Source organism: Pezoporus occidentalis, unplaced genomic scaffold, assembly GCF_034315485.1.
Source record: "Pezoporus occidentalis ecotype Australia unplaced genomic scaffold, CSIRO_AGI_Poc_V1 ctg129, whole genome shotgun sequence".
Classification (NCBI taxonomy): Eukaryota; Metazoa; Chordata; class Aves; order Psittaciformes; family Psittacidae; genus Pezoporus; species Pezoporus occidentalis.
Genome location: NW_026913092.1, coordinates 2627244 through 2654317, shown reverse-complemented (window position 1 = coordinate 2654317; position 27074 = coordinate 2627244). Strand labels below are relative to the sequence as shown.

Here is a 27074-nt window from a genome sequence, read left to right as displayed (position 1 = left end):
TGTAAATGGTCTTTGTATGGAATACCTGTTTAAGATGGTGTGGTACCAACTGAAGCCTACATCAGTATGACCATTTACATTTTACATACCATCACATCTTTCTTATTGCTGACAATAACATCTTTCATCATCTTGCAGCTCTTGTTCTAGAAGATGCTGGCCACCCAAAACATGAGGAAAAACAAACAGGGCTGCCATAAAATGAGCTCTACATAGCAGCTAAAAAACCTTGGAATGCCTATAGAACTACTCTGAAAACAAAAAAGAAATCCTTCACGTTAAAAAAGCATCACATTCAGGGATCAAAATTGTTGACTGATGACTACTAAAAGGAAGAGGAGTACCTACTCCAAATATTATTTTTAATCACTTGCATAAGCAACCACTGTCTTTTACACATTTCAGAAGCTCAGTGTGAGTTACTGTCAAAGCCCAATACTTTCTGACAGAGGTTTTATAGATATTCCCCATGGAAGATGTAATGTTTAATGTTAAATTTACTTATTTAAAGACTATGTTATATGAGATTTCTGATTTAGAAGAGTGATACAAAATATATTACATTTCACAATACAAATGTAAATTACACTTAGCAAAATGCATATACAGCAATTGGAATACCTAGTTCAGCAACAGTGTGATTCCTATTACTGGTCTCTATAATATCATATCATAATATAATATCATGACACTAGTATTCCCAGTCACCAGGAAAGTATACATCAATTGAAGCCAGCTCAAGCCCATTACTCTCTTCAAAATTCTTTTGTTAGTTCAGGTTTTGTACTTGCTGTTGGCCTCAGTCAGTCATTCACTCCCCTCCATGCTGGTCTAGCTAATTCAGGGAGACATTCACAGTTTTTTAATGAACTCAGAGAAACATTTACACCACCAACTGATCCACTCAACTGTTGATAGCTGTTTACCTAAAGCAGAGATCACCCTCTGGTCCCCCTGGTGCTAAGTCAGCTTCTTTGCAACAGCTGTGGTCAGTCACAATTTGCATTATTCCATGAGATTCATGAGCACATCTCCTTGCCTATCTCCTCTGAGCCTTCTTCCATTGATTGTTGGGGTTTATTTTTCAGTCACAATTAGTCTTGATTGTAGACTTAAAAAGAAAAATCAACAGAGAGAGTAAATGGAAATACAATTGAAAAACATGGAACAGAAACTGCTAGAGTTGGTGGATACAGAAAAAAAAAAAAAAAGAAATGATAAAGCTAGAATTTAGCCATACTCCGAGATGCTCTAGAGGAGCGACCTATTCTAGTAGGTGGAATACCTCCTTACTAGGCACGCTATTCATAACCTGTGTCACCACCTAGCACTGCAGCTAGTGAAACTATCAAGTAACTATATAAACTTAACTGAGTAACTGTCTCACTGTCATGAAAGACATTATTTTCAAAATATGCCTATGTGGTAGGAAGATACTAGTCCCCTTTCACAGATGGGAAATTGAAGTCTGAGACAAACTGTTTTATCCAAGGTCAGTCACAGTATCTGCTGTCCAAGCTGGGAAATGAATAGAGAATTCCACAGTCCTACACCAGTACTCTGCCAACATCCCATCTAATTCTATCATTATGTTTCTGTTGAATATGCCCTTAATTTAAACTTTATATTGGCTTAAAATACGGCTCTGCTTGCAAACCTCTTTTCAAGCTTGTAAGGAGTTAACACAGTAGAAGCTAAAACTTTTAGTAACTGCAAGTTATTTTAATTACAGCTCACAACTGTATGATATTCTTTTTTCTCCAAACATAAGTAAGTCTTTACACAATAACTTTTTCAGATAATTAAGAAGTAGATCAATACCAAGGATTAAGATTAGCAACACAAGGTTAATCAAAGTTAATATTTAATTCATAAGGAGAATAAACTGGTTTTGTTGTGTTCCAGATGATACTTTTAAATGAAGTGCTTATATGGAAATAAAACAGCGTTTCCCTTTATTTCTTTTCAATTCATAGCAATTCTAACATGAGCTCTGTAACATCACATCTTCCATTGATGTTAAAACACATAATACCACAGGCATCTGATTCCTACACTGCAGTAGAATGTTTTAGATCTAAATTGTGAAATTCATAGTGCTAAATTGATATGATTAAGCCAGCTATATGGACCTTTACAATCAAGGTAACTGTTACAACTCTGTTTGTACATCTATAATTTTTATTTTCTACGTATGAAGAAAAACTTTAGAAATGAAAATAGAGAAAACCTATTTATGCTTTGAGCTGGTGATTATCTGGAGAACTATTAACATGGGGAAAAATACAGCACCTAATGGCAAGCAGAAAAATGAAATGGGTGATAAACAGAAATAAATAAAGGTACTGTTAGGAAAGCACAACAGACAAGTTTTATTTATTATTATATTTTTGTGATTTTTTTTAATTCCTTCAATGCACTGCCAGCACTTTTGTTAAGCTGACTTTTCTTTTCTCTCTGAGGAACATTATATTTCTATTGTCCTTGGTATCTCTTCAGATTTTGTTATTATGAAATAATTTCAGAAGAGTGTTTCTAGTGAAAAGAACACTTGGTTTGTCACTGTTCCTTGCTTTGTGAATAATGTACATCCAGTTTCTAAAGGTCATAGATGGAACATTTAATAAATAAACTTTAGACAAAATCTCCTTGTGTACAAAGGTGTACAAACTTGTAAACATTGGTTTTCATTTTTGTTTACTATAGAGTCAAAGCATAGACAGTAAGATGGAAGCAGAGCTGCTCTGCTCATGTTTCTGAGCTGACTATAACATTTTAAATCTCAGAAAAAGAAATTAAAAAACCTCTAAATATAATCACTAAGTCAAGGACATCATGGAAACCAAACAATTAAAGAAGTGCATACAAAATACCTTTTTTCATTGCTGCATTACAAGGAAAATGGCAAATCACAATATTACCAATCTCTGCTGTCCCTATATGTTATGATGATGTAGCCAATGAAAGTCATAGGAATTTAGGAACTGTTATGCATGACATTCAAGCAAGGCTCCATTAATGCTAATGGAGCTCAGAGTAGCCTGGGACACCAGTAACAGATGATATAGACTCCTCTGGACAGCAGCCTACACTTTTACAATTCTGTGAATTATCACAAATTTATAACATATTGCAAATTATCAGTATCATATTTAAAATATAAAATGTCTCTGCTTTGAGTGATTGTTTTTCCATAAAGCAAACATATCAGTCTATTGTATGCTTTAAATCTGTGAACCTTTGCTCCTTTATCTTCATGGCATACCACAATATAATTGCATATGACAGTATGTGCCTGTGGTACACTTGAAACCTTAAACAGACAGCTATGTATCATAAACTGCAGTCCAAAAATATCATTGTCAATGTGCTGAAACATTATCTTCTTAAGGTAGTTTAGAGCTATAATGTGGTTCCTTTCACCTTCCCTGTCTTTATGCTCTGTGGTGCAGCTCTCAAGAACTTTTGTACTTCCATTGTCCATTGGTCATCACAAAAGTGGATATACAAAAAGGTGAATTTCAAGTAAAAAAAATCAGAAACTCACTCAAAGAACTGTGTCATAAGAAGAACTAATGTGGTGCAATAGATATTAATGTCATTCAGCAAGGATCTGTGCAAGCTAATAAGTAAAAATATAGTGATTCTGCACACAGTTCATGTAGTATGGATGCAGATAAAATTGAAGAAGTGGCTCTAACATGTAATAAGAGCTCACTTGCTTATTTTATTGCTTAAATTCTGGTTCCCGAGCTGGTGGATATATTTGGTTTTAATGCCATTTTACAGCAGACACAGTTTAAACTGTCTGATATTATTTTCCAAAGCCAAAAGGCACTGTAGTCTTAGAAGTGCAGGACTTGGGATACTTAATATTTTTAATGATCTACTCTGAAACAGTCTTTGTGAGTATCTGGAGGGTTTATGTACTGAGAAGCATGAAAATCTACTGTTTCCTTAATTTTGTTGTTGATTTGCTTGGAACAGTAGGTAAACCACACCTACCTATTTTTCTTTCTGTAGTTTGTTATAAACAGTAATGACAAGGACAGATTTTATCTGTGCCTAATATACAACAAGTAAATAAGGAATTACAATTAATTAGCAAAATGAGGCTCTGATTTACAGTAGAAAAAAAAACAACAACAACAAAAAAAAACACACCAACAAATAGAAAAACAACCAACCAAACAAAAAACCAAACCAACAACAAAAACCCAACAAAACCCAAACAAAACCCGATAGAAAAGCAGAGTTGGTAGAATTCCAGGGTATGTTGGTTTGAGTAAGGAGAGACAGATAATATTTTGTCTCTAATGGCTGAATATTATTTTTCCTAAATATTACTAGCCTTATTACTAAGACCACAAGTTGCCCATTGTATTTTAAGAGGCATACTATCCTGTACTGAGAATGAAGGTGAAAAGTCATCTACAGCTGTCTATATGCTAACACCATGCTGTTTGGTACTGTTGTTTTTACACTTACTTGCTTAGAACTTGCCCTTTCTTTGCTGATGTTATGAGAAAAGGCTCATAGGCTTGTAGGAAAAGTAAGAGAAAGCTAGCACAGTTTCATTATGTGCTGCTGATAAGAATGTCTGAACTATTACAGTCTATTTGAAAATGTCCTTGGAGCTTTAACTTAAGCTTCTCTGGGGAAAATAAAAGTCCTAATAGATCATTCTTCTAATAGTAATGATAACAAATAGAACTGATATCAGTCAGCTGTTATATATCAGGAAAAATAGCCTCCTGTTTATTTTAAAATGGCACAGTCAAACAGCATCTGCACTGTCTCATCTCGCACATTTTCTAGGGAAAAGACTTCTCCTTCTTGTTATTTAGTTAAGGCATAATAATAATTAAAAAAGAAGTCATTAGTGGAAAATGGGCACTAGAAGCCTTGCTGAAATAACATGCAGATATTCAGTCTCTCTACCTATGACAACACCAAGTTATTTGAGACAGCAGGTAATACACAGTGTAGTCCCACTTCAACAGTGATGCATGATGTAGCCTACGTTTCTCTTTATCCAGTAATGACAGGAACATATTACTGTGTACTAACTGAAAAATGACTCAGGCACTTTTGTTTACTGACGAAATTTTTTTTGAAGGAGTAAAAAAACATTCTTTGTCCTGTGGTAAGACAAATGGTTTTGAGTTAGGTTGAGTTAGGCCTGTCTGGACACAGCCTGATGCCACAGAAGTATAGTGGGGAAGGGGGAGGAAGAAAGCAAAACTGATTATGTCTGTAGAATATCTATTAGTGATCTTGAAATTTTTCATACACATATTGTAGTGTTTCTATACGTCTGAATTCTAAGTAACAGAATGGTCCAGTCTTATATTGAGTATGCAAGCTATGCAGAATGATTCTTCTGCATTCTTTCAGTTAAGGTTCTTTTGCTCCAAGATCCCCTTTGTACCGTTCCCATCTGTTCCCAGTGAATGAGGCCAGGGCATAAAGAGCCCAATAAGACAGGCATATTTTCTTTTTTTACATTGGTGAAAATGGCTGATAGCAGAAGTGCAGACAAGAAAATAGGAATAAACGAAGCCAAATATCAAAATCTGTTTGAATAATTTGCTTTTAATTTAGGTATTGCAGGTCTAAATTTCAAGGCTATGATAAAGAGGTGAACTGAGAGAGAGAGGTTTAATTTAATTAAGAGCCACAAAGGCATATTCTCCTGTATTCAAAGCTTACAAATACTGTGCTCAGACCATATTACTTGAATTCATGGAAAATAATCATGTTCCTAAAGTTAAGCACTGACAGAACTTTCCACAGGTTTAGGCATTAAGTAATGCAGTTAACAACTGTGATAAAAGACAGGATGTGAAAAGGAAAACTAGGGATTAACTTAACCCCAGAAAGGTAAGGTGCAATTTATATGAAAAGCAATCAAGCTTCTACTCCCCCTGATCACTGGCAGGTTTTAGGACTTGGCTCACCTAAGATTTCTTTGTACGGTACAGACTCTAAATAAATGAATAAAAACCTCACCATCCTCCTGGAGGATTAAACAGAAATGAATTCAAACATATAAAAATAATTAGCCATAGAAGAAACTATAAGTTATTGAAGGCAATGAATGAATGGATAGGTGGATGGATGCATGGATGGATGGATGGACGGATGGATGGATGGATGATGGATGGTTCTCAGTCAAAGCAAAATGAGCTAAAGGGTAAATCAAGGTGTTCACAGCCTCTCGGAACAGCTTTCTGATACAACTATTTGTCTGACTCACACTGCAGATCATTACTTGTTTTTCAGTCACTGTTATCCTTATAGTTTTTTTCTTCAGTTCTTAAAATAACCTATTTTCTGGGGGTTTTGGTTGTTTTGTTTTGTTTTGGTTTTTTTTTTCCCTCTGTTTTGTTTGTTTGGTTTAGGTTTATTGTGATGTGGGCGGGTTTTCTTTTGTTTGCTTTTTGTTTTGTGTTTGTTTATTTTTCTTTTTCCTTTTCCCAGTTTATTTCCAAATCGGTGGATTTGATTCAGTGTTCTTAGCTTTTAACCAAAAGATTTAGAATATCTCCAGACTGGTAAATTGAACACTGAGCTAAAGGTTCAAACCATTTCCTTATCCTTTTTCAAAAATACTACTTCTTTAACTCTTGGGAACTGTACCTGTATTCTTGTGACACATTTGTATGATCTAAACAAAAATGAGAACCAAAGATGGCAAAGAAGGTTCTATGAAAATTTCTAAATCTGATAACGAATCAAATAAATCTGTATTGCTCTGTGATCTTCACTCTAATTGATTAGAGTGTTTTAAGAATGCAATCAACTTTTCAGTAGTCATCAAATTGTGAACATTTCAATTCATTAATCCTGTCATGATCTGTTTCAGAAACACCTGCATTGTTTCAGAATGGATAAAGTACATCCATATGGTGATTATGTATGAATACATATTTCTAAGGCAATAATACATATAGGAATATATATATCTAAAGCAATTAATATCATCCCTGGCATATAAATAGGTAATTTATGGAAATTGCTTCTTTTCTCTTGGCAGAAGTGAACAAAAAAGCTGGTTCGCTTTGGAACTAGATTTTCTCCATTACCCTGAGTTAAGCATGATTCCCAGCACTGCAAAAAAGGACTAAGTACACATGCTTATATGACCATAGAGTTAATAAAGCTACTTCAAGTTGAGCATAAATGCATCAGTTTACTGAAAAGAGTCAACAAAATATTTCAGTCAGAATCAGTCATTTAAGGGTGAATTTAATGGAAATAAAAAGTCACATACATTTTTCTATTTGTAAAAAAAAAATAAAAAAATCACATATCTCTTTCTTACATACAATTAAGCACCAAATAAATCTTCTGATATTCAGCAAATGGTGTTATATACTGAGAAACTGCAGACATACTTCAACTGTACTAATTTTGCTCTGCCTATCTATTCCACCCCTCTTGCTTCCAATCCCTTTGGCATGGCTCTTGGTCTGCAATAAAGAAGCTAAACAAATGTAAAGTTGCTAAAGCAAAGAGCAATGTTTTCCCTATACATAACTCCAAGTTTCATTATTTTTATACTTGTTTTCATCAGTTCACTATGGGACTGTTAGGCTGTGTTGTTTCACTGACCAAAATCTCTGGGCTGAACAGTTAGATGCTCTGATAGTAGATAAGTGATGTGCAAGAAGGTCATCATGTAGGTACAGCTTTAAATTGGGAAAATAAAGTCTCGCCTTCATTAACCCACTAGGTAACACTGAATTAGAACACTGTAGTTTTCATTCTTTTTCAGCAGTCACAGCTAGGATAATAGCATGCAAATTGTGCGTATTAAGTAGGAGACTCACAATTTTGGGCTTTTTTTCAAGATAGCGTCATGAAGAATATTAAGCATATGCTTAATTTCAGCATGATGTCAGGTTTCTGCATTGGAAAATTGGAGTTTTAGCATCTCTCCCACTCGATCTTCTTGTTTATTTTCATTTAACTTGAGCAATTCAACATGAAGAACTAAAATACCGCCCTGATGGATTTAGATCATTATGAAAGGTTTTAGAGAACTAACACCTGCATGAAAACACCATAGAAGGAAATAAAGTAGATTAAGAAAAGTGGAAGGGTAAGTTTTGCAGAATTTAAACTATACTAGAGTATTTACTGGGTGGAAAGGGCTTTGGCACATCATCAGCAGTGGGTAAATAAGCTAATATTCTAAATGTTGGTAATAGAAATGCTGAGTACTCCATTGGTATTAATTTACACTTTTTCTCTGAAAGTGGCACTGTGATCCAGAACATTTAATAACCAGCACGATTCAGACCTTTGTGAATCCTGCTCACACTTGTTAATGCTTCATTGAAGAGGAAATTGGCTGACCTCTGTTTCAGCTGCTCATGAGAAAACCAAATTTCCAATTTGTTTTTGCCTGTTCAGCAAAATGAACGTACTGCATTGACTATTGCCTGTGATATTTTAAAATTAAGGTGTATGCTAGGTCTGGTGTGGAATGGGGAATAAAGCAGGGAAGCCATAAATACGTGGGATGAATCTTAGCCTCCTTGCATCTAGGGGAAAATTTGCTGATGGCTTAAACAAAGCCGTAATTCCACTGATAGATTTGCTTCCGAATTCTGGTTTTGATTTGATAAATAACTTCTAGCCAAATAATTTCACCACTCTGTTACCTATCTTCTCTGGCTTTGAACCTCTTTAGTCAGTTACGATAGTCCCTGTTCCAAACTGCTGTCAGTCTCTTACTATTAGACATAGAGCTCCTAAGCACAATGGCACTCTTATCTCAGTGTTTACTTATCATCCTACATAAACGACAATATAAAAGCAGACTGTATCAGGAAATCCATGAACACACTGGGGCTAGTTGCACAATTGCAGAGGATAATTATGAGTACTTACACATGAATCCTTACTGAAGAGAATCTTTTGACAGCCACAGATAACAGCAAACAGCTAATACAGAACACTGCAGTACTCTTAGATGTGTGGCACTGAAAACAGTGTATTGATACAGAGTACTTATAAACCAGACACGGTGAGAGAATTTAGAACAGGCTCTCTCACTTCATTCTTTCCCTTGCACTCATAGCACAGATTACAGGTATGTCTGTTTCTGTGTCACAAAGCCTACTGCATGTTAACACTTACCCAGAGGAGGGCAATCTAGGGTGACAAGAGCTACTTGAAATGTGTCCTTTAACTTTCCTTAATTGTCAAACTTCAAAAGTTATCTTAAATTTAATTTTGTTGCATTTAAGGTCCAGCTTTACAATGATATAATTTATTTGCAGCATTACCAGTGACATTGTTCTGCCTGTCAATGGAAACATGAAAGAGTATCATCATAATGAATATCCATGGACTCACATAAATCATCCAAAATACTTCAGATATGCACAGAGATTTTCCATTGACCCTGTAATGACTTTAATAAAACTGTTTCAACATGAGCTGTGTCAGCAACAGAGACATGAAATGATGGTGTTTAAGCAACATCACCTCAGCTTTCAGATGTTTTGCAAAAACATTGTGTATTTTCTTTCAGTGGTGTATAATCCTTCCCAAATTACAGTCTCACAGTACAGCACAGACACCATATGCCAGAAACACGTGGGATTTCCTTTTTATGTTGTTTCATAACATCAAGGAGTTGTAGTTATTACTTGGAACAAATCAAAGTTATTAGGAGTATGGCTTCTACTCATCAAAATGAAGATGTGAAACCACTGTAGCTTTAGTATAGCCATAGGAATGAAGATGATGTAATTTACAGCCTGGAGGACTTGAATGGTGACTGTCATTTCCATCACATCATTGCTACTCTTTCAAGATTTAATAAAATTACACTTGTTTAACTTTGCGGGATGGATAAAGCCTTAGAGGACATACTTTGAACAGTCCAAGGCATTGCAATTTTGTATGAGAGCTGCCACTTGTGTAATTCCAGTGATCAGAGAAGAATGCCATGAATCAGGGTGGAGTTCAACATCTACCACAGCAGGAAATCAGATTCTTCCTATCCTTGGTAAGCAAGACTTTGAAAAAAAACCCAAACATTCACAAAGTTTCAGTTATAGTAAGGTAATTTTTCTCTCTCTTCTTTTCACATTTTTAATTATAGTCTAACTTGCTTCCAAACAAACTGCTCTTTGTTTACCAGGAAAGACTGGCAAAGATTCAGTCTGGTTATGACATAAAAACTTTCATAAGAACTGAACTGATACGGAATTTGGACATGGAAGGGAAGAAGGCTGTAGAGAGGAAAGGGAAGTCTCCAGAGAACCTCTGGGATTTGTGTGTGCAAAGGACTGACTTTTCTCAAGTTTGGCAAAGAAAAGCACACAGGTCTTCTTTAGGAGAAGTAAAAAGAAGCTACAAAATATGAGATTAAGTTTTCTATGCTTTTTGTGGGAACTGCTATTGTAAGGACAGAACATGTCTAATTAAAAGTAAGAAGTCATATGTAAACGTGGCTGGTTTACTCCAAACTATCCCTCATGTCATTCCTAAAATTTTAGGTATTAAGATCTCTTTCTCAGTCCATGCTCCTGAAATTCTGAGATTAAAAATCCAAGGTAATGATATGATTTACTGTTTTACAGGTGTATGGAGAAAACCTGACCTTGAAAAGAGGGAAAGATTTAAAATTAGTATGTTTCTGGATACAAAAAAAGAGAGAATTAAGTGGCAACAATGACATTTTAGTTTTGGGAATGGCAGGGGTGGTTCTATTTCTGATGTGGATACTCTGCACAGTACATACTGGTAAGCAAAATAAAAGAGGAAAGTGTGAAAGAAGGAATTCTCAATCTTCCTTTTCTAAGACAATGTTTTCAAACCCAAAACCTTGAAAGACATGCCTTGAGATTACAGCAAAATTAGTGAAATAGAGAAATAGTCACATTCTTGTGAAATTTCACTAGAGAGCACTACGTGTAGTTTCCAAAGGTTAGAAGGAGAAAAAGATGTTTCCTTCTCTAAATCCAACTCCCTACCCTGTTTCCAAACCCAAATTAACCAACCCCCTAACAGCAGGTTACCAAAATGAAGAATGTATTTTACCGATCTTTCCTGTTTCTATGGACCAAATATCTTCTGTGTGTCCATAAAAGGTCTCTGTCCTCAAGAGGTCTCTGTCCTCTTGCAACCTCTAGTGTATTTCCAGTTCTTTTTCCTTTTCCTTTCTCTATTCCTTATAACTTCAAAATTTTCCACTTCCAGTTTTCTAAGCTAAAGTTTTACTCAACAGGCCCACTTACTGCCCTTCATTTTCTATGTCACATGTACATCTTATGGCTACTCTATACCATACACTGGCAGTGCCTTTCACCTTTCTTTGTAGAGACACGTTCTTTCGCTCATTCACATATTTCTCCTCCATCGTGGATGCCTCACACCCAGCAACATGTTTCACTCTATTTTGCTGCTCTGAACTAAGGCTGCTAGTATGGATATTGGTGACTAGCATTTTTTTTTTCTCAATAACTGTTCTGCTCAATGCTTTGAATGTTCCTGAATGTCCAGAAAAAAAAACAAACCTCAGCAGATAATTCAGTAAAGATAAACAAATTTCCTCCTCTTTTAATTCAGCATTCAGTGTCTCTACATTCTCCTTGTCACCGAAAAAGCCACCAAACCTATTCACCAAATGTAAAAGAGTGCAAATAATATTAAAGGTTATTAAATCATAAGAACATTTTAATTTTTATTTCCTTTCCCTGAACCAAAATGAAATGAAAAAGGTATATATGCATCAATGTTCTTTTTCATTGTTGCTTCTAAGCAAATACAAAAAAGATCACAGATCATATGAATCATCCAAAAGAGAATAAAATATAAATGGCATGAAACACACTAATTTCTAGTTCTAAATGACATTCCTTTATTGCTTGATTAGTATTCACTGCAGAACAATCTAAACATTGTTAAATTGATTGTCTATTGCACCCTTATTGAACAATTAACTCTGAAATAGCACACAATCCTTGATTTGTGTGGGGGGTTATCAGAAAAATTTATGTTATTGATTTCAGTGTTACTATCCAAGTAGTTAAAGGTTTCAGAAAGTGAACCTAAAAAAATACAACCCTAAGCACTCAAGCCTGTAGGCATGCGAAGCATCAGAAGATTCAAATACTCTCAATTTTTTCTTCTTTTTTTTTCTTTTTCATAAAACTGTGTGCACTTTTCTAACACAATACATTACATGAAAATTTCAATTATGAGGACCCTAAATAAATTTTATTCCACTCTTCTCTAGCAAGTTATTTGCTACCTTATTGTAAATACTGTTTAGTTTTTTTCTAAAAAAGATGTTACTATTGACATGGATAATTCCTTTGTTCTTAAATTAAGAAGGTAGGGTGCATCAGGACCCTAGAAGTTATAAACTGACTCTGGAAAGTAGCAGCAGTGTTAATTTTATATAGTAAGATAAACAGCTAGTGGAATGGTGGGCTTTTATCTCTTGGACTGAGTTTCAGAACTGAGATTGAATGGTTTCCGGCATAGAGGCATAGAGATGAGCAGAAGTTGCCCTTTGGGCAGCAAAAGCTCAGTGTTTAAAAATGCCTTTAGGAAGTCCAACAAGGGGAGCTGCTGATTCCAGCCAGCCTTAAATTTTCTGAATCTCAGACCAGCCAAGGATGTTGTCTGGCTGCAGCTGAGAGATTAAGATGTTAGCACTTCTCACTGTACTTTGGGCTATCAATGGCTGCAGGAACACTAGATGTACCAATATAACTGACAAGTCACTCAGTCCCTAATACAGCTCTGTTGAACTTATCTAGGTTAGCAAAATCCTTTCTTTAAGGAGGGTAAGCTAACCTGATTATTTTGGCAAAATTGAAGATGCAGTCTACCTCATCTGCCAGCAGAACAGAATGCCAAATGATATGCCTGTTAGATACAGAATGTGTATAGTTACAGAAAACTGGTGGATTGTGATTGAAGCAAAGAATGTAGCCAAAGAACTGCAGAAGTTATTTGAAGATCATAAATATTTGAGATACAGATTCTAGATTTTAAAGATGCACCTATAAATCATTTATGCATCTCTCAAACTCATGTATGAAGAACAGTACAAAGAAAATTAATACATTCTCTAATACCTAACATGAACTCAATTTAATGAGAAGTAATATCACCAGAAGGACAATATTTTTAAATATCCAACTTGTATGAAATATGTATGAATTAAAATTTGTGGAAAGATGCACATATTTTAAAAGCCGTCACATCGACCTTTTTCAGATAAAATGTTAACTGATGCTAACTTACAAGACTGTATATATTTTTTTTATTAGTAGTATATCCTGTGATATTACTCACAAACACATTTGTGAACTTGTCAGTCTCAGAAAATCAGTTGTAATAACAGATGTATTTATACAGAAATTTCATCTTAGAAATTGGTGTATTGGATACATAAGACCTTATTGCCACTGCAGTACTAGAAAAGGTTTTATTCCTCATGCTACAACCTTGAACAGTCTATTACAATTTAAGTTGCCAGCTTTTTGCCATTACTCATCTGTTATTCTCTATCAGCAATGTATTCTTCAAGACAAATAAATTTAACAAGCTCATTCATTGGAAGTTATTTCTACATTAATATTTTATAACAGAATTCCCTTATCTAAGGGTCATTAGAAAGATCACAGATCAATTTCAACTGATCTTTAAATGATTATTTTTAAACCAAAGCTTTCTACAAGCCCTCTCTCCTACCCCTAAGTTTTCTTTAGGGTTTTACCTCCCTGATGGAGCAATTCCACATAGTGGCTGAGTGGAATAATGGCTAGCAGCAGTGGTCCTGCTTTTTCCCCTTTCTGTTCTCACTCTTGGAAGTGAGGCGAGGGCACCCCTTTCCACCTTCTCTGGCACTCGTCTAAATCTCTAGGCGAATGAGTTCAGTTTAGTACACTGGCAGATGGGCTATTCTTTCCTGATTCACCCATGCCGTGCTATGTCATATAATGAGTAATATGACTTGCCAGTTGGGCAGAAACTTCAAAAGTATCACTGGAGAAAATAAAGCAAGGAGAGCATGTTTCGAGGTATCTCACTTCTCTGCTACCTTTCTTGCAATGACTGTTAATAAAATGCTGCCACTTTAGTGAAAGGGTTTGGCTCACCAAAGAGTCAGGTGAGTGCCAGAGCTGGCACAAGGAAAATAGCGGCAGCAAGTGTGTCTGTGGGAGACACCTCTTTCAGCTCCAGTGAAATACTAGATTGGCTCAGCCAGTCTTGTGGGACGGCACCCTTAAATATGCCACACTGGCAGATGTGTGGGAGCTGTATTAACTCACTTTAGACAAAAAATAAAGTACTTACATCTAAACACTGAAATGGCCAACCCCCAGCAGCATAGCTAACTGTACAGTTTTAGATTCCTGGGACCCATGGTTCTTCACAGAGCTCAGAAATCTATTAATCTTTTTTAACACTGAGTGCATTTCGCTGGAAAATGTTTACAGTGTGGCTTCTCTTCCCCTAATTTTGCCTCCCTTGAAGCCTAGCTGCATTAGCTAAGGTGAATTAGCACATGGGTATGAGAAAAAAAGGTGATTTACTATGGGACATGTAAAGGCCTCCTCAGATTGGCTATCTGCAAGTAGAAATACAACAGTGAGTCCACAGTCCAATAACAGTAAATGTAAATTCAGGATTCCTACTTTTGTAACAAAAATGCCATGATGCAAAGCACTGATCTAACAAAAAAACCCAACCCCACCTCCCCCCCAAGAAAGATCCAAACCCAAAACCAACCAACTAACCAAAAAACCCAAACCAAAAGAAAACCCCTTTTACAGGTTTGGGTTTGTTAGAAGGCTGATTTTGCATTGCTACAGTTTATACCAGATTAGACAACTACTTTCACACAGCTGGCAGAAAGGTCTGTTTTTTATATACTCTGGCTAACTCCACACAAATGTCACCATCAGCTCATTGTTACCCAGAAAAAACACATACGGCTAGGTGAGCAGGTGATGGGATACAGTAACACAGCCAAATTGCAGCCGTGGGGAAGTTGCAAAAGCTCTGTAAATTCAGGTCAGCATCTCTTGACTGAGTACCCATCAACTGTCTTTGGCTCAGACAGCATCAACAGGCTCTCAGTATGCTCCTCCTAAGGAAGGAGGCCCATCAAGGAAGGAGGCAGCAGTGCCACCAGGAATATGTAGTACATCTTACAGAACACTACTCATGGTGATACTTTTCCCTTAATCCCCGCTTACTTTCAAGTAAACACCTCAGTAAAACAGGTAAACTATGACCAGTGGTCAATCTAAGAAATGGACAGTCACAACGGGAAAAGCATGAAAAACAGCAATATACTTAAATTCCAAAACCTTGCTTTAATCGAGTATTTCTCTTTTAACAAATGACATTTTGCTAGCCATAACCTTATAACAAATTCCACATTCAACTCTTTTTTTTTAACTTAATTTATGCTAATCACCAAATCAAGCCTCAGTTTTACATCTGATCTTAAGAACAAATTTTATTTTTCAGCACTTATACTGGAAGAGGTAGCAGGTATGTAGAGGATATCAGGATCCAGTTCCCCACTGGAAGAAAAGGTCTCTCCCATGCTACTGGTGCACTTAAAGCACTGACGACATAAAAACAAATGCTTGTTTGGTCTTGTTCTGAAACTGAAGTCTTGCCCTCCGGCCAAGAACCAAATGTGCTACCAGATGAATACAGAGACACTGACGAGCAACACGAAAGCATAAGGCTGCCAAGACTGCACTGTATCACCTTCATATCTAAGGCTTTTGTCTCAGTTAGGAAAAAAAAAAAAGAAAAAAGTCATAAACAAGCAATCCTTTGTCTGGAAACACATCACTATTTGTGACTGTACCTCAAGGAGCTTAGTATTACATGAGTATCAGATCTTTCAGCAGAAACCAGACACATCCACTTTTTGCTATAAGTGTTTTCAGTGCATTTTCCATCAAAATGCAATTAATTGTCTGTGAGGAATTTTGTTTTCTTTTTGGGTTTGAATAGAAAGCTTTATTGCCTTTAATTTAGCTTGAATGGCATGGACAGGCAGAAGTTAGACTTGAAAATAAAGGTCAGTCAAATTGTTAAATGTCAATGTGAAAAACACTAATAAATATTTCTGGGACATTCTTAATATTTTAGCTGAGGAAGAGATGATCTACGCTGAATAAAATATCCTATACATTAGGATACATTAGAGTTAGAAAGAGATAAAAGAGTACTTACATGCACTTATGAGAGAAGGTAATTACAGTAATATAATTTCTGGCACTGAATAATAAATTAAGCTTCAGTTTCAATATGGGATACCCATTTTTACATAGTTATCAAAGACAAAGACTTCTTGTACAGGTTGGGTTAGAAAAGGAACTGTGTCAGCAAAATCATTATATGAGTTGAACTGCATCTACATTTGAGGCTTGGTTGAAAGAAATGCTTTGAAAAATTAAACACCTGCAACCAATATTGCTAACAGAAAAATTTCTATTGCAGATATGGCATAAAAGTCGTAGTGCCTAAAAGTTCATGGCCCTCTGTAAGCAGCGTCCCATAAGAAGCAGAGCATTCCCATAGCTGGAGTGCAAAGTTGAAATTGCAAAGGCAGTGATCTGAGTCTCAAGTCTACCATGCTTTCTCATAGATACCTTCCAAGTTACAAGATCATGAAAACCACAGTCAGATTCCACAGTCAGTCTAGTAATATGTACCTCATGGGAGAAGTGCTACTGAAGCCAACTAAAGCTCAGGGATGATCATTTTCTAAAACTTGGCAAGATTTATCTCTGAAGTTAGCAGATCCTCTCTCCCTTCAAAAAAAACCAAAATCAAAGCCAACCCAACACCAACCAAACCACCTCTAAACTAAGAATAAGGAAAAGGACTAAAAAGAAACCCTCTAAAATCCTAACAGGTTAAGAAAATACTGCTAACAGGAAAAATCTAGAACGTAAAGGATATGTTTTAGACAAATAAATTAGTGTTTTCCCATTACCATTACTATTCAAATGAAAAGATTGATAATGCTTTATATTAGTTCTTTTGAAATTCTAAGCTTTTTTTTGTTTTTCTTCCTTGAAAGGATCTTGGGTGAAAAGACATTATTTCCAAGGACAAAACTGACCTGTCTTCAAACTGCAGACATTACTTCAGTGATAAAATGTAACAGTTCTCTACTACTGCAAAGCCAGTAAAGAGCTTTACCACATTTAGGTCCGTGGAGAAAAATGCATTTCATGGGTATAATAATCTAGATTTTGGACAGCCTGCATTTGAAAAACAAGGTTTACTTGAGGCAGGAAACACACAAGTGCCTTATATAGGTTTATATAAAGTGCCTGTTGTGCTATTTGTAAAGAATATATCTTTGGAGTCCAATCATGAAGAAATGCTTAGACAGAAATGACTATACGACTCTACCTATGTAAGCTGTCAGGGTAAGGCTGACTTACATGGAAAATAAATTGTTCAGATCCAGCTTAAAGTTTTGTTTCTGAAACATCCAAAGCACTCAATGGTATTTGTTTAAAAAACACGCATACTTTTATTCAAAGAAAATGCAGCTTTCCAGGGGTAGTTCAGCTGTTCCTTGGTAGAAGATACCGATGGAGCAGGTACAGAAGGTTGCCTGCAACTGGCTACTTTTTCTAAATCTGGGCCAAGGCTCTTCCAGATCACATGAAACATGCTTCTGTTTTAGCTCATATGCAGCAGCCAGAAGTAACTCTTTACTTTCTGTAGTGATTAAGTACTCCTGTCTGCTACACTCAGTTGTACTACTTAGCTCAACTGAGAAACTAAAGGGGCTTTTTTTTTTTTTTTTTCCATTTAAGGGTAAAATCACATTTGGACAATCACTAGTCCCCTATCCCTCCTGTGTAAACATCAAGGCCTGCCAGGTTATTTCCTTGCTTAAAAGTCCATATGCCACTTGAAGAAAATTTGTCTCAGAAAAGTGGATATCTATGTCTAGGAGGAAAGATTCACATTAGGCCAAGTGGAGCCTGAGAGGAAAATGGGCATGTTTTAAACTGATGGGTGGAACAACATATGACCAGACACATGGGCCTCTCACTGTAACTCAGAAGAATGGGATTGTTCATGGTGGATGGTTTCACAGGGAATTCACATGGATGCTGTGGGAGTGTCAGCCCAAGGGCGCCCTGATGGAGGGAGATTGCACCCAACCTCACAGAGCCACCCTAAACTTTTTTTGAGAAGAGAAGGCTGCATGGAGACTTCATAACAGCCTTCCAGTATCTGAAGGGGGCCGTATAAGGATGCTGGAGAGGGACTCTTCATTAGGGACTGTAGTGACAGGACAAGGGGTAATGAGTTAAAACTTAAACAGGGGAAGTTTAGGTTGGATATAAGGAAAAAGCTTTTTACTGTAAGGGTTGTGAGGCACTGGAATGGGCTGCCCAGGGAGGTTGTGAATGCTCCATCCCTGGCAGTGTTCAAGACCAAGTTGGACAGAGCCTTGGATGACATGGTTTAGTGTGAGATGTCCCTGCCCATGGCAGGGGGGATGGAACTAGATGATCTTAAGGTCCTTTCCAACCCTAACTATTCTATGATTCTATGATTCTAATCTGAGCAAGAACATGTCTGTTCCTACTTCCCCACACAGTAGCACTAAGGTGTTATTTAGGCACATGTGGCATCACTCCTTAGGACACGTATATCGAAAGTCCTTGGTATCATAAGTGGCATCTCTTTTTTTCCCCTCCTGCTTGGATTTTATTATTCGGACCAATTCCACCCTCACCCCAGTACACCTCTCCTTCCTCCTGCCCCAGGCCGCTCGGCTACGCGTTGGGAGTGCAGCTGGGCCAGTCGCGATTTTGCGACGAGAACCCGCGGGGATCTCGGGGTGAGCGGCAGCTTGTTCAGGCGGCGACCTGAGCTGCCTTCATCGTACTGCCCAGCCCTGCTCCAAGGCACCCGGAATAATCTAAACCGGGCCGGGGGTACCGGCAGGGGCGGCCGGCTCGCCGGCTCCCTCTAGGTATCGCTGTCTCGGCAAAGGAGGAGGAGGAGGAGGGTTTTATTTCATTCTATTCCCCTCTCTCTTTTCCAGCCAGTAAAGCATCTGCCCCTTTGAACCTCCGGTACACGCCTGCAGCTGCACACACACAGGCACGCACACACACGCACGCACACACACAGTCGGCGGCTATAAATAAGTTACGAGCCGGGCAGAGGGCGAGCAGTGCACGCATCCCGGCGGGCCGAGACAGCGGGGACCACCCCGCTGAGCCTCCCGGGCACCTCAGCTCCTCTCAGTCCTGCCGGCGCCGTACCCTCGGGTGCTATGGCTTGCGTGGAGCGCTGCTGCCGCTGCTGCGCGGACAGCCGGAGGCACAGCAGCATCCTCTACAGCATCCTCAGAAGCGAGGAGCGGGCGGCACCGCTGCCGGGGCCGGGGCAGAGGCAGAGGCGAGGGCAGGGGCAGGCGTCCCGCAGCTGCCCATGCGGGTTGAGGCGGCGGGTGGCCCTGAGGAGCCCGCAGGTAGCCTGCAAGGCGGCCTCGGGGGTGCTGGTGAAAACGCTGCGCTTCGTCCAGAACGTGCCCTGCTTCCAGGAGCTGCCCCTGGAGGAGCAGCTCCTGCTGGTCCGCAGCTGCTGGGCTCCCTTGCTGCTCCTGGGACTGGCGCAGGACCGGGTGCACTTGGAGACGGTGGAGAGCGCGGAGCCCAGCATGCTGCAGAGGATCCTCACCACCCGGCGGCAGGGCGAGCAGCCCCCGCCGCGGGGACAGGCGCCGGGCCAGCCGCACCACGGTCCGCACCTCCCCTCGACCGGCGAGATTCAGGCTATCAAGGGCTTCCTGGCCAAGTGCTGGAGCCTGGATATCAGCACCAAAGAGTACGCTTACCTCAAGGGGACGGTGCTTTTCAACCCGGGTGAGTGACCAGCCGCGGTGGTGGGGCGGCGGGGGGGTCTCTCTCCTCTCCCTCAGGGAACCGGTGGGGGTAGCGGGGAGAGGGATGATGGGGAGAACCAGTCTGTGTCCCCATTGTAGCCGGGGGGGACGGGACGGGGGGGACGGGACGGGACCCGGGGCTCTTCCTCAGCGGCATAGACGTGTCGGGGGAGGGGTTCGCGGAGCAAGGTTTCACACACTGTCCTATGCAGGGAGCCGTTCGCGGCCGCGCCGCCTGCCGTTACAGGGTGGAGGGGGTCCGGCTGCTGCTGGATGGGGTGTCCCAGGGGCTGGTGCCTTCCACAGAGCCTTTTTGCGAGCTAAACAAACCCGCGGCAGTCGCCTAGGGGTTAGAAACCAGCAGCACTTCCCGGTTTGTTTCGGAGCCGCGCGCCTGGCGGGGTCTCCTTGGGGGGCGGCGGCTGGAGCGGGTCACCGGCCCCCAGGGTCGAGCGGGCTTCCCCGGCAGAAAGCAAGAGAAGTCCCAGGGCCTCCAGGAACAAAGTGCTGCTTCTGCTTTGTGTGTAGTATTTACGATGTGGAGTTCCTCCCCCAACCCCCCATCTCTCTTTGTGGAGACTTCCGTAAAGGGTGTTCTAACGAGTGATTGATTGCCATGTCGTGCCTTACCTACAAGATAGCTGACGGGCTGTATGTGGCGCTCCCCAAGTATGCACTACCGTGTAGGGGTGGGACGGGGCTCTTCCTGCACCCCCACTGTGAAACTGTTAGGCTGAATGGGGAGATCCTGTACTCCCCGTCCTTCAGTATCTTTACTGCGATTCACCAGGAAACTGTCCTACGTTGGAGTTAATGCTTCTTGCCACTTGTAACCTGGAGATATTCAGAAGCAGTTGTCAGAAGATGCTTACATGTGAATAATGCACTTTGTTGAAGTGAACAAGTTAATGAGTTATTTTTATTGCCTTCCCCACTGTTTACAGATTGCATTTGCCACTATAAAGGTGTTTTGGAGAGCATTCTGCAATTAAAGGTTTTGCTTTATCAGTTAATTTATTCAACACTTAAGAGAATGTATGCAAACATATTTCAAGTTTGTGCAGTGAAGAACAGTACTGAGTGTCTGGAACACCTACATAAGATTCTAAACTGCCCTATGAAATTTGAAATGTTGATTCTTCATACAAGAAGTCCTCTAGCAACCGCATTTGCTTCAGTCCTTGAGTGATAAATTCAATGTGTAAGCTGTTAGCAGTTTTTCAGTAAAAATAATATTGTTTTACAAACAAAACCTATGTAAATGAAATAATTTATTCTTCTTTTCAGATCTACCTGGACTGCAGTGTACACAGTATATTGAAGGACTGCAGAGGGAAGCACAACAAGCTCTAAATGAACATGTCAGACTCATTCACAGAGGTGATGAAGCCAGATTTGCCAAGCTGAATGTTGTTCTATCTTTGCTGAGATCTATTAATGCTAATGTGATTGCTGAATTATTCTTTAGGCCCATCATTGGGGCAGTGAACATGGATGACATGCTTTTGGAAATGCTTTGTGCAAAATTATAAGGACCCGTAAAATAATGAAAATAAGTCCATTGCGAAGGAAGCCCTAGAGCAGAATAGTGTAAAGTACTGTAAATAAACTAACTTATGGTTTTTACATAGACAGTATTTTTGTATTCCATAATAAAATATTCTTCAAGTTCTGAAATTAATTTTTATTGAACACAGTGGTTTTAGAATAAGACTGCAGTCATCAAAACAAGCTTTAAAGTTGTGGACAATGTTCATATCCAAAGTCGACTGGCTCTTCTTGTACCATGTTTCTGAATAAAGGTCACAGTTACTATATTATACTTTCAAGGTGAGTAATCCCTGCTTTTTAAAAGTAAGCGGCAGTTTAGGTTTACATTTTAAAAGTAGTTGACATACAGAAAGGGGCAATGAACAAGCCATTTACTTTGCATATTTCAGTAACATTAGAAGAGCCACTGTTCTACTCCTAGTTCAAGTACTGTCTCTATCAAAGGCTTTTTGCAGTCAGTGAACTGCTTCTATTGACTTCAACAGAGTTGAAGTATTTGAATAATATTAAAGAAACTATTCCCCTAATGTTTTCTTCCATATGGGGAAGATGCGTTAGGAATATTTTGAGTCTTAAAGTAGCTTGGTCAACTCTGATACTTACAGGAAAACATAGCATTCAATGCGTGTTGGGCTCAAGGAGAACGAAGTAGCTCTATTCCCCAAAAGAATAAAAAAAAGAAAAGCACCTCTAAAAATATCTGAACAGCAAATGCTGAATAGGGTTAGGAGAACTACTGGTGTCGACTCCACACTTTGCTTTTCACCTTGGTAATTCCTAGCTGGAATTTCCACAGCTGGGTTTTTCAGACTACTTTTTCCAAATACAAAATTACTGCTGAGACATAGTATACCACTGGCACATCTGTCAGAATTTGTTCACCTAGCATGACTATGTTTAAGCATCAAGCTTCTACATTTATTTGCTTTTGTCTTGAGCTTGATCCTTTCTCCTAAGCAGTTGTGTTTTTGTTGAAAAAACTCTTCTAAGCATAAAATCAGAAAGGGAAAATCAGTTATTTAAGGGGTACTTTTTTCATGGTTTTCCTTTCTCTGCATGCAATTTTCTCTCCTTTTCCATGGGGAATATTGTTAAAGAAAGGAGAAAGAAGTGTGAAAGTGTTCCCAAAGAATCAGGTATTGGTAATTCTATGTATTATTTACATATACATTTACCACTATCAGTAAGAGTGTTTTTAAAAACACTATAAAGTTGAAGCAGTTACTCTCCTTAATAAGAGATGGGGGGGTGGGATTGAGGAACAAGTTTGAAGATCTTTCTTTTGCTGCCATCTTGCACAGAGGATAATCACAGGTCCTACATTCAGCTAGGGGACTGGGGGGATTGTTGCTGTCTTGTGCCTACCCAGATATAAGTTACAGAAAATGGTAGCCAAAAATTTCTAGGAGAACAAGTTGATCCATAAGTACTGTCACTGAAGTTTGTATTGCTGTGTCAATAAGTACCTCATCATGGACTAGGATACTGTCACAGAGCAAACGAAACAAAGCAAGAAATGCACGTCCCATCTTAAAAAGTAATGGTGTAGTCTAAATGCACACTCTTCTGGTGCTCATTTAACTCTGGGTAAGGTTGTGTGCTCTGAGGAGCTCCCCAAAAATTCGAAAGAACACAAAGCATCTAAGTTCTCTTCACTACCAGTCCATGCTTCAGACACACTCAGCAGTCTTAGTTTTTATGTTATGTTGATGCTTTCTTATGTGTGTACAAAACATATAGCAAATATCATAGAATCATAGAATCACAGAATTGTTAGGGTTGGAAAGGACCTTAAGATCATCAAGTTCCAACCCTTGTGCCGTGGGCAGGGACACCTTACGCTAAATCATATCACCCAAGGCCTTGTCCAACCTGGCCTTGAACGCTGCCAGGGATGGAGCATTCACAACCTCCCTGGGGAACCTATTCCAGTGCCTCACCACCCTAACAGGAAAGAATTTCTTCCTTATATCCAATCTGAACTTCCCCTGTTTAACTCTTAACCCATTACCCCTTGTCCTATCACTACAGTCCCTAATGAATAGTCCATCCACAGAATCCCTTTAGCCCCCCTTCAGATACTGGAAGGCTGCTGTGAGGTCTCCACAGAGCCTTCTCTTCTCCAGGCTGAACAGCCCCAACTTCCTCAGCCTGTCTTCATACGGGAGGTGCTGAGGAAGTTGGGGCTGTTCAACCTGGAGAAATATAAACATACACATATATAAACATATATATACAGAGAATTATCTAGTGTGTATGTATAAATGTTCTGTGAGTTTTCAATAGCTTCTGAGCTTATCTAAGATCTCTGTAACATAAATATGGGTATATGTTTCCCTCCTTCACTGTAAACAGCATATGATCTTACAACAGTTATCTTTCAAGGATGCCTGACAAAGAAATCTCCAGCATATCATCAAGCATAAAGCGTGATGATAAAACATTTAAATGGTGGTTAGTGGCATATGATGAATCTTGGTAAGGACTAAAAAAAATTCAACAGCCTCAGACTAAAACAACTTCATCACCACTGAGAATTTGTTAATACACACACTACTGTTCAGACTTTTCTGCTGGATGGCAGAAGAGACTTGTTGGCAGCATTCCTAACAATTAGCTGTAATAGCCGAACCATGGTCACAGGCAAGGATTTTCAGCTGAACAGTCACCTTGAGACTGTTTGGATCTATTGTGCCACTAAAATACAAATGCTTTCATCACTCAGGTGGACCTGCTCACATCTCCAGGTTTGATATCTGAACAAATTCTGTATTCTGCTCAATTTTCTGAAGTTGTCATGAAAAATATTGCTTCCGTGCACAACAAATCCACCTTGAACTCACTATAACCCATTTCTCTTGGACCAGCAATACTGTTAGTCATGTTGCTGTTGTCTATTCAAATGGAAGCACCTGGAAACAATAAGTAGGAAATCTGAAAGGAAAAACTAATTTATCAAGGCTTTCCGCAGAGAACTGACAAAAAGAATTATCTCTTCATAGGTCAGATGAACAAGAATGACAAAACAAGAAATTAAGAAAGGACTTGTAGGAGGAGCCAAGCTGAGGATGAGGCGAACCAAGCAGGAATGGGAGAGAAGAGACCTGTATGGTTCTAGAACAGTGGGGAAAGGTCTGATTTTAGTGTGGGGCCAATGTGCCAAGAGCTGACTGGAAGCAGCTGGAAAGAGTATGTAACTCATAAGACAGGTCAGAGCTTGAGCAAAAGGTTCCTTGTGGGAGGACTCTGTATCAAGTCCAGGAAACATTGCACAGCAGAGAAGAACCTAGCCCAGAAGCTGACACAGAGGAGGACACAGGCATCCTCACCAACCTGTTAGGACTGGTTCTGTTCTCTCCTCCACTTGTGTCACTGCTGAAGAAGGGGCAACAAGTGGCAGCTATGCACGCATGAAAAGCAAGCTGCTCAGTCTTTGTGAGAACATGTTGATCACAGAATTTAGCAGATATGAATGTTGCCCTAGACTTTGGACCCTTGGTGCTCTATAGCACAGTTTTTCTACTGGATAGGAGAAGTACTGGGCTAGATTCTTTAATGTTCCAACTCTGTCCTGTGCAGGGTGGGTGCACTCTGAGCTGGAGAGCCTACATGTCTATGGCCACCGAGTGACACAAGAGGGGATCTCTCTGGCTGTTCCTGGCACCATGGTTCATGCTGAAAGCTTCAGACAGGCAGGGGAGAAGGCTAGGCACACAGGAGTAGGCTGTAACCATGGTAACATAACCTTTAATAGGAGGAGTGGGGGAGCTTCAGGTGCCCGAAGGGATAGTGGACAAGACCTCTGTCAGCTATCTGGGACTCCTGCAAAGGTAAAAACCTGACTCCTCTGTCTTCTGGTGAGCAGTGCTTCACTGTGCTATGAGCTCTGTGCATAATTTCTTGTCATGCTCTTAAAGGTACCACTTATTGACATGACTTCTGAGGATTTTTAAGCATTATTCCGTTCGCTTTCTGTCCCTGGCATTCTGGGAATGAATTAGCTCATCAGCACAGGGCTTTTTTCAGCCCCTGGGATGTTAGAGGCATTTTAACTAAAAGCAGCCTCCCAAGCAATTTAATTCTGCAATCCCCCCAGTGTCTGCCTCAGATAGAAGCAGTGCTGTGGAAAAAGCTGTTCCCACCCACCTCAGCATAGATGCCCATTGCTTGTGGTCAGTACTGTGGCACAATCAGTCAGGTCACTGGCTTCTCATCACAAGGCACTGTTTGACAGAGGTTACCGCTGCATGATATTCTTTTCTCCGAGGAGGTCTGAGAAAGGATAATTTAGAAACCAACCTGCATTTTTACTTAATATTGTTATGAGTGTTTCTTTTAGATAAGGAAAAGCATGACATTTATTCATAATCTTACTTTTCCAAGTTTTATACATAAGCTTTGCTTTGGTAGTCTTTCAAACTAAAGTTTGGAGCATTTTGCTGTTGTGGGTAGGCTACAAATACTGCCTAATAAGCAGTAACGTTGCTCTCAAAGGTTTGGTTCTGCAACTGAAATTTTCTTGTTTTGAATTGGCCTCATATGCTGGCTCGAATCTATTATATTGTCAGTCATTTTCATCTCTTTTCAATGGCAGAACTTATTTCTCTAGTGGACCTTCACATTGCAATATATGGCAAAAAATAAAATAAAATTTCAAAAAGCCAGTTGGTGATCTGTTTTTCTTTCATTGAAAGAAAGTCCATAATAGTGTAAGCAAATATTGTATCAATTCATTTTGAAATTTTGAGGTGCAGCTTGAGATCTGCACCCCCACATTGCATTAACAGACAATATTTATTTTAAATTAGGGTAGTCTACTATTTTAAATCTGAAATGTACACAAGTAAGTTTCAATAGAGACTGGCAGAGGAACTTTAACAAAAATGTCAAATCAACAAGTACTGTGAGGGCACAGGGCTATAACTTGTTAGCTGGCACTGTATGCAAATTACAAATCCTTCACATCATTGATATAAATCAGTAGTCATTTCACTGCTTATGTCAGTGATGAAATTGGCTCAGTTTCTTTTAGATATTCACACTGTGCCTAGGCAAATAACCACACAATTGTTTATGCAAGCACACATGATCTACAGACACCTTTTCTTCTGTGTGTACTTATGCTATTTACTTTTAGAAGGAAAATTACACTAGTTTCAGGTTCAGAAAAAATAACTTGTTCTTTCATTTTATATAACCACTCACTGTTTAAAATTTCACCTTGCTTAAACTGAGCTCTCTGGAAAATTGACATCTGGTCTAGTCAGGGCATCTAGGCTTTGCCTGGAGTGGATGGAGAGGCACAGAGACCTCCAGGTGGCACTTGATCCCTACATACTGATTTTAGGGTGGAGTCATTGATTTATACTTTGCAGAATAAGGCTAGATTCAGGTTATACACTGAGCTGTCACTATAGTTCAGCACAGGGAAACTTGGAGGCTTTGGAGTCACCCTTACTTCTGGCAAAGGACTAGCCATCTTCTCTCAGCTGAGACTGTAGATTCTCACATGTACAAAGTGTCCATACACGCATACACATACATAGTGAAATACAGCAGGATGATTCATATCTTTTTTTTTTTC

At 39.2% G+C, this 27074-nt stretch overlaps 1 protein-coding gene and 1 long non-coding RNA gene across 3 annotated transcripts in view; one reads left to right on the top strand and one right to left on the bottom strand.

Annotated features, from left to right (window-relative positions):
* LOC134158303 (uncharacterized) overlaps positions 1-19954 on the bottom strand; it is a 120689-nt gene extending 100735 nt beyond the window's left edge. For both annotated transcript variants that reach the window (XR_009962708.1, XR_009962709.1), the window contains exon 1: positions 19892-19954. This is a non-coding gene — a long non-coding RNA (uncharacterized LOC134158303). The remainder of the gene's footprint in view (positions 1-19891) is intronic.
* On the top strand, positions 19159-21768 carry NR0B1 (nuclear receptor subfamily 0 group B member 1). Its single transcript, XM_062608063.1, has 2 exons — positions 19159-19919; positions 21227-21768. The coding sequence occupies exons 1-2, from the start codon at positions 19328-19330 to the stop codon at positions 21469-21471; spliced, it is 837 nt and encodes a 278-aa protein (XP_062464047.1). The 5' UTR covers positions 19159-19327; the 3' UTR covers positions 21472-21768.
* The last annotated feature ends 5306 nt before the right edge of the window (positions 21769-27074 follow it).

Coding starts and splice junctions, on each gene's coding strand:
- NR0B1 (XM_062608063.1), top strand. CDS start 19,328: ATGGCTTGCGTGGAGCGCTGCTGCCGCTGCTGCGCGGACAGCCGGAGG. Junction 19,920..21,226: donor GACGGTGCTTTTCAACCCGG/GTGAGTGACCAG, acceptor TCTTCTTTTCAG/ATCTACCTGGACTGCAGTGT.